General features: G+C 40.5%; 1 protein-coding gene across 1 annotated transcript in view; it reads right to left on the bottom strand.

Annotated features, from left to right (window-relative positions):
• The window catches only part of KCNC1 (potassium voltage-gated channel subfamily C member 1), a gene marked incomplete at its 5' end in the record, with an annotated part of 109455 nt that overhangs the window by 13377 nt on the left and 83279 nt on the right, over window positions 1–12799 (bottom strand). Inside the window, one exon of the mRNA XM_080617860.1 lies at window positions 7064–7997. Within this exon, the coding sequence (XP_080473986.1) occupies window positions 7064–7997 (934 nt within the window). The remainder of the gene's footprint in view (window positions 1–7063; window positions 7998–12799) is intronic.

Below are 12799 nucleotides of genomic sequence, written 5' to 3'. Positions count from 1 at the left end.
CTTTGACTGAAGAATACAGTATGATGATCTGTACAGTATGTAAGGTGTCTGAGACATAGAGCATGGATGAATACAAAGAACAATGACAGCGGGAATGGTAAATTGCTTGTTATTGCTGCTTTGTGCTTATAAACAGACAAGCAAGTAACCAAAAGGCTTGGGGAAAATTTCCAGCAAGTACAGAGTAAGAGGGATATAAGCAAGTAGAGTGGGCACAGAACTGGGACCTCACACTCTAGACTGTTTTGTCCCTGGCCTTTTGCAGTAACGGGTAAGTGATCCCATCTGTCTAGCTGTGCTGCAGTAGAGATGTACTTCTTGCACAGAGGTGCCTTTTGTTGTATTCTGTCCTGCAAACACCAGTCTACTCAGGCCAGCAGAAGGCAGAGATGCCAAGAGTACCTCTTTGTATCCCAGGAATGAATTCTGCACTGGATGGCATGGGAGCTGCAGTGGCAGGCATGTGCGTGAGAAAGAGGATTTACCATAATTACATCTGCCTTGTGCTGGAGGATTGGCACAGGTTGGCCTTCTTTGGCTTGTGTGGTTGTATCTGTGTTTTCCCATCACTAAAACTACCTTGTGAGTACTTAGTGAGTACTTAGCGAGCTAAGTTATTAAGGCATGAAGAGTCATAAGATTTATTATTTAGCTTTGCATTTGTTTTTCAGCTTAGTACAGTCCTGCCCCTGTGCACACTCATCCCTGGCTATGGCCAGACCACAGGAGGTTGTGTGGAGAGATTTTTTTTCATTATTTTTCTTTAATGTCTCACGTGGTGCCAGAAAAAAGTGGGAACCCAAAGCACTATGCTTGAATTCATAGCTCCTCCTTTTTGTTTTCAAATGACTTGGAATAGAGGATGTTATTTTTTTAATCAAATTCTTAAGTAAACAAGCACCATAGTACAAGTGACACCCACCAGTTGTATCTCTACAGGAAATGACAGATGAATAATTGTACAATGAAGTGTTACATTATATTAATTATAGATTATGCTTTGTGTGTGATCCACAGCTATGAGATTGCAGAAATGCCACATGGGACAGATGAAAAGAAATAGATCCAAATTGCTTCCACCTAACTGTAGGCACTTAACTGAGGATATTAAGTTAGAGGTGCAGTCACCTGAGATTACTTATGGAGAAAGCCACCTCCAGAAGGCAGTTCATATCACAATTACTCTATGAGGCTGCCTGATACTTATTCCAATATAAGGGGACCTCAGGCAGATGCATCTTAAGCTAGATGAGAACTGAGCAGTATTCCTTTCATTTTGAGCTGTTACAATTTCTATTAGATCCATAAGACTCCATCTTCAGTGACATGGTGCAAACATTACCTCATTTGCTATTTTGGAGCAATGAATTTTGGGTATTTAAAGGCTAGGAAGGCTAAGTATAAGCAGGAAAGAAAAAATATCTTCCCATTAATTTTTCCACTGCCTTTTTAGTATTTATGTCAAACACATTTAAACTTCAAAGACTTTTGAGCTGAAATAGACCTAAACTCTTGGCAGTTACATTGCTATCTACTGTCCATCTTACAGAAAGGGCCAAAGGTTTTATGACACTAAAATCAGATGATTTTTTTTTTTCCTAATGTTCAAAGGCATTTGATCGAGAATTTGCTTCCTTGTGGATTGAAGGACCACCACAGTGACTAAATACCTGTCTTTAACAATGCTTTGCTATCCATAAAAGCCACTGAAGTTCACACAGTACAGTGAAATGTTAGGCAGCATAATGGGCCTGTGACAAGAACTGCCAAGAGACCCCCGCTCCCACTGAGCTTTGGCACTAGAATTACAGTGCTCAGCACACTTCTGACGTTAGAACCAGTGTGTTGCACAAGGAGTGCAGGTTATTTAGGTTATGGTGACAGGAGGGATGAAAAATGAAACCCTCAGAAAAGAGCAGCTCCTTCAGAAAGCATGACTGATAAAACTGAAATGGGTAATTCCATGTTATTTCTTTCAAAGGAGATCAGCTCTCTCTCAGGAAATTGCATGGAAATAACAGGTCCCTAATGTCACAGCTTATGCCAGTTAATTTGACCATGGGAACACGAGTCACTATAACTATGTAGTTTCCCTCTGTCAGTGATAGACATGGATTGCTTGAACTATTTCAGACATAGGGATAGTCAAGGAGTGGATTATTGAAAACAGTTATTTGAGCAGGTAAGTAAAACAATCACAGAAGTTTTTCTGAAGCTAAAGACTGTATTAGCAATGACAGGTATTTTCCCTCTCCTCTTAGGTGTCTGAATTCTAGTTATATTTCTTCCATATTTTACAGCTATGCAATAAACAGAGAATTTTGCAATCAGTACACTGTGAAAAAGTATATTTCTATGAGATACAATATCCTTCGAGTTTAGCTTAAGAGAATCTGCATGCAGAGAGGATCAGAGAGGTGAGGAATTCTTTTCTTGGCCATATTAAAGTCAATATAAACACCGTGTGTGTTGGTGTTGTAAATAGATACACAAAAACAATAAAAGGTTGGGGAGATCTCTGAATAAACCCAAATTAACGTCAGCTGTGCTTACAATATATGGATCCATTCTCTATGGCACCAGACAGTACTGTAGACATCAAATGAAGTTATGAATTCCAATCATATTCTGAATTTCTTTCACAGTGTTGGAAAATGTCATTCACCACTTCATTCTATGGCAACTTTAAGATGTAACCATGCAGTCAACCTCTCCTTAAGGTAAGCACACAGAGAGGGACTGAAGAGCTGAGTAACACTTTCAGAACAAAACTGAGAGCTTTCAAGATTTGTTTTCCATGTTTTGAAGTTTTCTTATAAATTATAATTTTCTTATAAATTGTACCTTAAAGTATTTTACTATGTGCACTGAGATAAATTACGTATACCTGTAGGACACTGTGTGGTTTGGGACAGAAATCAGCTGAATTTAAGTGGTTGAAACTGGCTTTTTCTGGTTTGCTTCTATTTGAAGCAATTTTTGCTTTGCCTTTTTTCCTATTTTGCTTCTGTTACAATACTGACTGTTTGAAATACTCAAAAGCCTGTACATAAAAAGACACTGCAGCACAGCAGACTATGGTTGACTGATGTTTGTTTAGTTATGATGTACTAATGGTTTTGCTATAGATCTTTCAAGTGATCTTGCTCAATTAAGTTAATCCCCCTATCAAATGAAAATACTGGAGATTACTTCCATTTTTCTCTTTGCTGTCTACGTAGTCTGTCGGATATTTGATTGCAATATAGTGGTTATCACATAGTCAATGATGGCAAAATGAAGCCTTAATTTTGAATGAGGCCTGCAAACAACACTGCTACAACATGCTGTGTATATTTTAAGTGAGGGGACACCTTGTCATCTTTAGTCTGAGATATCCTTGGGCAAAGGAGTTTAGTAAAATTGGTCAGGTAGGATCTGCTCCTTTGTATCAAGCCCTGTTCGTCCAAGCACTATCTAAGCAGTATCTTGAAATTTTACAGGCATCAGAAACTACCACAAAGAAGACTTTTTGTACAGAGAAATCTCTACTTTCTTAATGCTGCTGGTGAAGGCCTGCCTGCAGCCGTAGCTCTGCCATACTGTACTCTGAAGTGCCTTTCCTCCCCTTCTGCAGCTTTCCCAACTACCCATTGAAGGGATCAGATGGGATGGAAAGCAGAAGAGGTTGCTGCAGAAAGGGGAGGCATGGTAGGGTTAAATTCTGACATTCTTCCTAACAGATTAAAATCAAGTGCTGTTATTTAAAGATACCCTCCTGCCAGGTGTAGATTAGCCCAGGACTGAGCTGCTGAGAGTGTTGGGAACAATTTAAAAATTTAATTCAATCCTACCAGAATTTAAATTCATCCCATCTTTGCTTTGCCTATAGATGACCATAATAGCATCGTTAGCAGCAGCTGTGCAGCCTGTGGGCAAAGTTCTGCTGTTTGCATGTCTGTGCCAGGAAAATGCTCCTTAGCCAGAGAGGAGGCACTGGGCTGTGGCTGTGCAGAGCTCGCTGTACAGCCCCCTTGGCCCCGTGGGTATGGACCAAGAACAGCTGTGAGCTGCTGACTTGGTGCATGAGAGGGCTATAGTCAGTCATATGTGAAACTATTTCACAATCATAACTGTTTTGTGAAGCATTTAATCATTCTACCACACATGATATATGGAATTAATAACTTCATGTGATGTCCTTTACACCTGAGCAGCTAAGCAGGCATTTTTTGGAATAATGTATTAAATACACATCATATGATCTTGCATCACCTGGATGTTGTCACACTGAAGCTTTACAGTTAAAATTTACAAGAAATATCTTGGAAAACACAGGCATTATTTTAGAAACATTAGGCACCCATTCTGTGTTCCTAGTACAGTGTTAACTGGATGTTTACAGTTAGGTGCTGTTAACCAATCCAGATATTTTACAGTATGGGAAAAACTCACTATTCGAAACTCTCTGTTTTCATATAATGTGCAGATTATAATTTCAGGAACAAGTCAGTGCCTATCAATTCTTCATATTAGATAAGTGAACCTCAACATCCAAGGCAATGCAGATCTTGTTTTTACAGTTTGGTATGATCTTATGTATTATTTTTTACTTTTACTTTGCACACATATAGATATTTCCCTATTAGGAAGCAAAGAGATACAGGCACTATTTTTTGCTGCTAGTGACACATAATAATTATGAGAAACTGAACTCCAGCAACAGTGTTACTAAGTCCATTTTGTTAGCTGAAGTATAAGTGTGCTTTGTTACTTCTTAAAATATATATGCTTGTATACTTATATAAAAATAGTCTCTCTTAATTATTGCAGAAATAGATAAGTTGCTGTTCCTATCAATACTTCATGGATATTGTGGTAACAGCTGATTTTAGAGCACTGGTGGTGGCAAAACAGTTCCACATTGAACCAAAATTACACGTATTCTCAGGATACCAGTGTGGAATTGCACTGAACTCGTAGAGTTCTTAGTCCTCTAGTTCCCAGAGAGGACCAGGGTAGGTAATGGAAGCAACTTTGTAAAGCAAGGGATTTCTGAGAAGAAAGTCACTCTGTAGCTGACTGCTAAAGTACTCAAGATTCTGGCATCTCTTGCGCGTTACAGTTGGGTAGTTGGCATATTGCTCATAGTAGTGGACAAACAGTAGTGTTTGTGCCCTCTTTCCCTCTTGACACGTGATGCCACAACGACATCTACTCATGAGAACATTTGCTGCTTGGACATGAGTTGTGATAAGCATTTGCAACCTGAGGGGGATGGATGGTAAAACCATACACTTGTGCACCAAAGATACAATAGGAAAGAGACAGTCTATTCTCACGTATGAATTGTGATTGGCCTGTTGCAATGGAATAGCCTTTAAAAAAAATAATAAAGAAAGCTATTTACCTTCTGAATGGATTTTACATAGTTGCACAAAAGGGAAAAGAAGTAAGAAGAGAGAAAAGAATAGAAAAGAGGAGAAAGGTTCCCACCAGCTCTTCCCCTCCATAATTAGCATTGGCATTGGTGAAGTCACACACAAAGGAAAGTCTCACTTTCTTTGTGCATCTCACAATGACATTAACATGCATGGCTATGAGATGACAAGAGAATACCTCACTCACAATGAGTGACAAATTATAACTTTTTTCAAAGTAAAAAAATGATAACACAAGACCATCATAGGTATATGCTAGCTTTTTCAAAACATGTCTTTTTTTACTAGATGTCAATTAAAATCACTTGACTGGTGATCTGTTCTATCTTATACAAGAGGGGGATATTCTGAATAAGCTGAAGAATGTCTACTATGCAACTTGACTGGAACATCTGCCAAAAATTGTGGGCTTTGTTTTCAACATGGTTATCTACTTTAAATTACTCCATAGAATAAATAGTTGTATTCCATGGGTAGAGGTAGATTATGGGGTTTAAATAATCAAATTGGAGCCCCATAATTTCATCTGCTATAGGAGGATTCTCATAAAACTGAGAGATTCCCATAATTAACCACTAGCCATGGGATATTATAATATATTCCATGGTGACTAGTATTTTTTCCATTTCTCTGCCTCCCTCCCAGTAGAATTAGTGTGATTAATTTTGCTCTGGTTTCACCTATTGCTAACACGAATCGATGTAATTAAAACCAAGAATACCATATTATGAGGCACTAACTGTTTAGGCCAGACTGACCATTAATAACCAGTCAGACCTTTTGCAGTTGGCCTTTGCTGCTAGAAGGAGCAGTTGTGTGCTAAAAGGTTGAAGGAGCTGTAACTCACCAACCCACACTTGCAAAAGGAGCATGTTTTATAAAATGTGGTTCAAAGCTTTTCATAGTTCAAAATGCTAAATTCTAGTGGAATATTATAGAATATATTGATTTGCATGCCATGGATTAAACATCCTTACATCTCGTCTTGTCTCAGAGTGAGTCATTTTGCATTAGCGTCAAGAATTTGAGCTGTTGTTCTACTTTGCAGTTAATCATCAGAAAGAGACAGGATTGTCTCATGAATATGCATGATGGTATGGTTGTCCCTTCAACTTACTAGGCACCTAGTTTCTGTAATGAGATGTACAATATCTGCCATTTAAACCAGCTGAAAGGTCCCAAATGGGAACAAATGAGAAAGCATCAGGCTGTTTCGAATTCCAGCCCTGTTTTGTCAGAAAACTCTAATTGCTGAGTACTTGGCTCCTACTCTGCTCTATGAAGCATTCAGCTCTCAGGAGCCTCTGAGATGCATTACACAGTCCAGCAACATAGCTGTAGAACTCTCAAAATTCTTCCACTAGAAGCTTTTCAAAATATCTTGAGACTTGTATGCCCTTAACCAGGATCAAAGTTTGGGCTCCTAGAGCGTGCTCTCATCCTTAGTTTTGCTGATCAGCCTCCACTGTACCATTTGTCCCTGCAACCTAGACTTCACACATATTATTCACTGTGTGATGGTGGGACTAGAATGGATAAATGTGCTACCCATTGCTCTAAGAAAGCAGTCTGGCTGAATCTTAAATCACTACGCGGGATGGAGGTTAACGGTCAGATGGACATTCCTCTAAGAGGTTTCCTACCTGCTCTGTTAATTTCTAAAATTTCTTCTTGGGCCAGTGGGCAAGTGTCGCTCTGAGTACTGTGGTGTGGAGAGTTTACGACAGATTTACAATAATTGGGGGATCCCAGCTGGGGTGGCCTCGGGATATGCTTCTTTTTTTTCTTTGGTAGCTTCTGCTTAGCCATAGCTAAGGAGTAATACATTCCGAAATTGTTCACAATGACAGGGACAGGCATGGCAATGGTCAGCACACCAGCGAGAGCACAGAGGGCCCCCACCAGCATGCCTGACCAAGTCTGAGGATACATGTCTCCGTAGCCCAGGGTCGTCATGGTGACAACAGCCCACCAAAAGCCGATGGGGATATTTTTAAAGTGTGTGTGTTCACTGGCACTAGGGTCATTTGGTTTAGCACCTATTCTCTCGGCATAATAGATCATCGTGGCAAAGATTAAGACGCCCAATGCCAAAAATATGATGAGCAGCAAGAATTCATTTGTGCTGGCACGGAGGGTGTGTCCCAAGACCCGCAACCCGACAAAGTGGCGGGTCAGCTTGAAAATTCGCAGGATTCGCACGAAACGGACTACGCGGAGGAAGCCCAGGACATCCTTAGCAGCTTTGGAAGACAGGCCACTGAGTCCAACCTCTAGATAGAAAGGCAGTATGGCCACAAAGTCAATGATGTTCAAAGAGTTTTTGATAAATTCCACCTTGTTTGGGCAGAAAGTGACTCTCATCAAGAACTCAAATGTAAACCAGACCACACAGACACCTTCAATGTAGGTGAGAAAGGCTTCAGTTTCTGCTTCCCTGTAGTGCCGCACCTGGGTGTCATTCCCGATGAATTCAGTTTCTGTCTTGTTCACAATGGGGTTAAATCTCTCATGGGTCTCGAGGCAGAAGGTGGTTATGGAGACCAGAATGAAGAAGAGGGAGGCAAATGCCACATACTGTGGAAAGAAAGGAGAGAAATGTTAAGCAGCAGTTTAAGTACAGGGGCTTTGATTCTGAAACACCAGCAAGAGACAAGAGCTGTGTTAAAACTAAAGATAATGCCAACCCTTCTTCCTTTGGGCTTCAGATGCCCGGTATCAGCTGCAAAGACAGCCTAACTTTCAGACTTGGAGGGAGAGCAGTATATAAGTACACACTAAAATCCATTCCTATACCAATAGTGGTTTAGTGCGTGTGTCAATTTAAGCAAGCATTTAAATCTTGCTTAAATCTTGTCCCTTGGATTTAAGGTTAAGGACATTCTGAGATTCTACCTTCCTGAACTTGGTCTTCTGATCTTTAATAATCGAGTACATCTTCTAGGACAATTGTCATGCAAGAGCCTTTTTGCAGTATTGTGTCAGTGGTATAGTGGCTGCCTCCTGCTCTTAGTTTAGTGAAAATTATGGTATTTCAGATCTCAATAAGGTGCTAGTAAATACTAATGGCAGTTTCAGGTGGGCTTTACAACAGCAGAGTCCTGCTTGGCATCACCAGACTTTCTTACCAAATCCGAGGGACAGATTGAGGAGCAGTCACATACCAAACCAAGCTCTTCTAGAGTAAGTGTCTCTGTTCTCAGTTCTCTTCTCCAGATCTTTTGGGATTGGGGGACAGGGAGGGGAAGAGAGAGGTTTCAAGTAAGCCTGTCAGCTGAGCTGAAAAGAGACAGATCTATTGGATTTTACCAGACAAGGTTTTCTGTAAGAGATTCTCATTACAATGTAAGACTTCTACCTACTGTAACAGGCCCTGCTAAAATGTCTGTCCCCATCTTTCTTATAATCCCCCTTTAAGCAATGAAATTTTGCAATAATGTCTCCCTGGAGCCTTCTCTTCTCCAGGCTGAACAAACCAAGCTTTCTCAGCTTTTCTCAGGTTTTCCTCAGCCTAATGAAGATCTCTTGATTGTATTCCAGGATAATTGAGGGGTACAGTCAGACTCTTGCGATCGCATTTCCTCTGCTCAATCCTCCTTTAATCAATGAAGTAGTTTGCATGAATTGAAGAGGTCTCTGTTTGTTGGAGGGGTACATTAATGCTAAAACCTCTTTCCATTCTACTCCCTACCTCTGTTATCTTTGTTTGTCTTGTATGTCACCTTGACAAGAAACATCACATAAAATACTATCTTACTGTCTTCATGAGCAACTGTCGTAATTAAAATATTAGTCAAATACTCTTATGCTGTCCTGCTGTTCATAATGTCCCTTTTTCAGCAGTGTAGCCAAAATAGGGATTTAAAAGAACGAATTTCTTCTAATTATCTGTTGCCAGTAAATGCAGTGGAATAATCTAAACACAATTGCTGCCAAAGGAATAGACCAGTTAAAAATAACCTATGCTTCAAGCTACCTGTCTTGTAATCAAGATGTCCCTCTTGTTTGCTGTCATGGGTAGACCTAGTGCAGAATTACACTTGACCTTCCATATTGGCAAACAAAGACAGAAGCAAGGATTTGCCACAGTTTGGGGTGAACCATTTACCAAAATACAGAGAAACTGGCAGAGAATAAAATCACAGAATCGTTTAGTTTGGAGGGGCCCTCTGGAGGTTGTTTGGTACAACTTCAAAGTTGGATCACGTTGATAAGGGTCTTGTCTGGTCCAGGTCTTAATATTCTCAAAATCCCACAGCCTCTCTGGACAGCCTGTGCCAGTATTTGGCCAGTAACAGCAAATAAGCTTGGAAGGATACAGAAGCAAATTGGCTCTTCTGCTTTTCAAATTCAACTTTGTTGCCAAAGAGATCAGAACTTAGCCATTGTCACAGATTTAAAAAAATACAAACAGTTCCTCTCCCTAAATGATTCACGTTATCATAGCCTTGTTATGTGATGATCTAATATGTGTGCTGATATGTGCTAAAATCAATGCCTGATATAAAATAGTTATCTGGAAGATAAACAATCTGGAGGTTAGGGAAATTGAGAAGCATGACTGTGGGTATCTTTCTGTAAGATTCTCCTTTTAAACAGGGAAATTTCTCCATGCACAGTTTGTCCATCTGTAAAAAAGGTCAAAAAAAAAAAAACCCAGCTGGTGTTTATTATGTGCTTTGTGATCCTAGTTGAATGTGTACAGGTTCTATATGCTTTCATTTTAATGTTACTGATTTAGTAATGTCAATTATATGTGTAATTATACTGATATCAACAGGCTCCCTGAAAAATAAGCCGAAGAGACTTTTAAGTGGTCAGTTTGTGTATGATATTGTTAACACTCAGTGCTTAAGTAGAGGTTAATACCCCAACTGTCTGAGTATGAGTAAAACAAAAAACAAAATGCATCTTGCAGTAAGAACTCAGAAAATGTTCCTAGCAGCCTCAGCATGTCTGCTCTGTTTCAGCCTAGAGCAGATTTTTACTGTAGAGTCATAGACCCTTGAGAATTGAAGCTGCAGAAGGAAATGCTGACACCTTGTTAAGTCAGGTAGCACTCACAGATGAGAAGCAGAGAGGGAAATAAAACTGTCGTGGTTTAAGCCCAGCTGGCAATCCAGAACTACACAGCCGCTCACTCACTCCCCCCTCCCTTCCTGCCCCTGCTCCTGGAGGGATGGAGAAGAGAATCAAAAGAATGTAACTCCTACGGGTTGAGACAAGAACAGTCCCATAACTAAGGTATAACACAAACCACTGCTGCTACCACCAATAATAATAATAATGATAAGGGAAGAGAATACAACCACTCACCACCTGCTGACCGATACCCAGCCCGACCCAAGTAGTGATCTAGCCCTTCCCGGTAACTGCCCCCAGTTTATATACTAGGCATGATGTGTTGTGGTATGGGATACCTCTTTGGCTAGTTTGGGTCAGGTGTCCTTTCTTTGCTTCCTCCCAGCTTCCCCTCCTCCCAGGCAGAGCATGAGACTAAGAAAGTCCTTGGTCAGAGTAAACGTTACTGAGGAGCAACTAAAGACACTGGTGTTATCAGCGCTTTTCCCAAGCTGAAAGTCAAAACCACAGCACTGCACCGGCTACTAAGAAGCAGAAAAATGACTGCTACTGCTTAAGCCAGGACACTTTCAATAAAAGCATTTTGCATTTTAAGGGGTCTGTGAAGAAGGCCCCTTTCTTTATGCTGACTCAAAATGCAATTCACTTGGTGTATTTGAATATCTTTCCTGAGTGAGTGGTGTTTTGCTGTATTAAAGGAAAGAAATAACCAATTCTGACAGGGCATTTAAGTTCTCTGCAGTGGTACATGCTAGCAGTATTATCAGTAGGGAACATCACCCCCATGATCTCTCTTGCTGTTAGCTCTTGTGTGTGCACACCTTGGTTTCAGAGGGTAATGCAGAACTTTTAGTCCCCACTTCAGCAGAACAGAAAGCACCTGATAAATGAACATGAAGCGATTGCTTCCTTCCATATGTCTTTAAAAACGTCTAGAGCCCTTCCCCAGACATGTGCATGCTCTTGAATGCTTTGCAGCTTTGGAAGTGTGGCTCTGCTTTCAAGATTTCATAAAACCATCTGAGCAATGCTATTGACAGGAAGAATCCCAGTATTTCTCCTTCAAATTGTTTTTTTTTTTTTTTTTTAGCTCTGTTGAATCACTGTCTAACCCTAAAACCTATGCTCTTTAGTCACTCCATGCTTCAATATTGAAAGGCCCTTTGTTTTAGAAGAAAGTCTGCACAGACTGAAAGGAGAAGACAGTGGAGAGCAGCCTTCTAATAAAGGTCCTATTACAGTTTCCCAGTCCCTTGGCAAGGAAGTGCACAAATGCCTGAGGATCAGGTCTGATAGTGCATTCACTGGCACCCATCTCTGATAGATTTATCACTTGCAGCTGTTTGGAGCTCAGAAATTTAGCAGCTTGCCACAAATGAATGAATAATATATCATTGGCATAGATTTTTTTTCTTTTTTTTTTTCTTTTTTTTTTTTTTTTTGTTTTTGTTTTTGTTATCCTCAGTTTGTATTGCCCCCATCCTTTTTGTCTTTGAGTATTTTTCTTGGTTAATTACGTGCTATAAGATCTAGCAAGATGTAAGCAAAATCCAAAAGTACAAAATTCAGAAAGTATGTTTTTCTAGGGAGAACAGCATCCATTCATGCCAAAAGGCTCAAAAAACCCATCTCTCAAAAAACCCCTCTCTCTGGCTCACTCTCAGAGGCCAACAGAGATGAACCATCATACCTTTCATGATAGCTTGTCACAGCCAGAGATGCATGCAGCTGGTAAGATCTAGTGAAGATTATGGGACTCGTATGTGCTCTAACGTCTTTGAAAATAAGGCTATATCTTTTTAATTCACTGTCATGGCTTAAGCCCAGCTGGTAACTCAGAACTGCACAGCCATTCTCTCACTCCCCCCCCTTCTCTTCCTCTCCCTGCTCCTGGAGGGATGGAGAAGAGAATCAAAAGAATGTAACTCCTACAGGTTGAGACAAGAACAGTCCAGTAACTAAGGTATAATACAAACCACTGCTGCTACCACCAATAATAATAATGATAAGGAAAATAACAAGGGAAGAGAAGACAACCACTCGCCACCCGCCGACTGATACCCAGCCCAACCCGAGCAGTGATCTAGCCCTTCCCGGTAACTGCCCTCAGTTTATACACTGGGCATGATGTGCTGTGGTATGGAATATCCCTTTGGCTAGTTTGGGTCAGGTGTCCTTTCTCTGCTTCCTCCCGGCTTCCCCTCCTCCCTGACAGAGCATGAGACTGAGAAAGCCCTTGGTCAGAGTAAACATTACTGAGCAACAACTAAAACCATTGGTGTTATCAGCGCTGTTCC

This window comes from Psittacula echo (assembly GCF_963264785.1).
Source record: "Psittacula echo genome assembly, chromosome: 5".
NCBI lineage: Eukaryota > Metazoa > Chordata > Aves > Psittaciformes > Psittacidae > Psittacula > Psittacula echo.
Note: the sequence above shows the minus strand (reverse complement) of the source record. Positions and strands in the feature narration are given on the sequence as shown.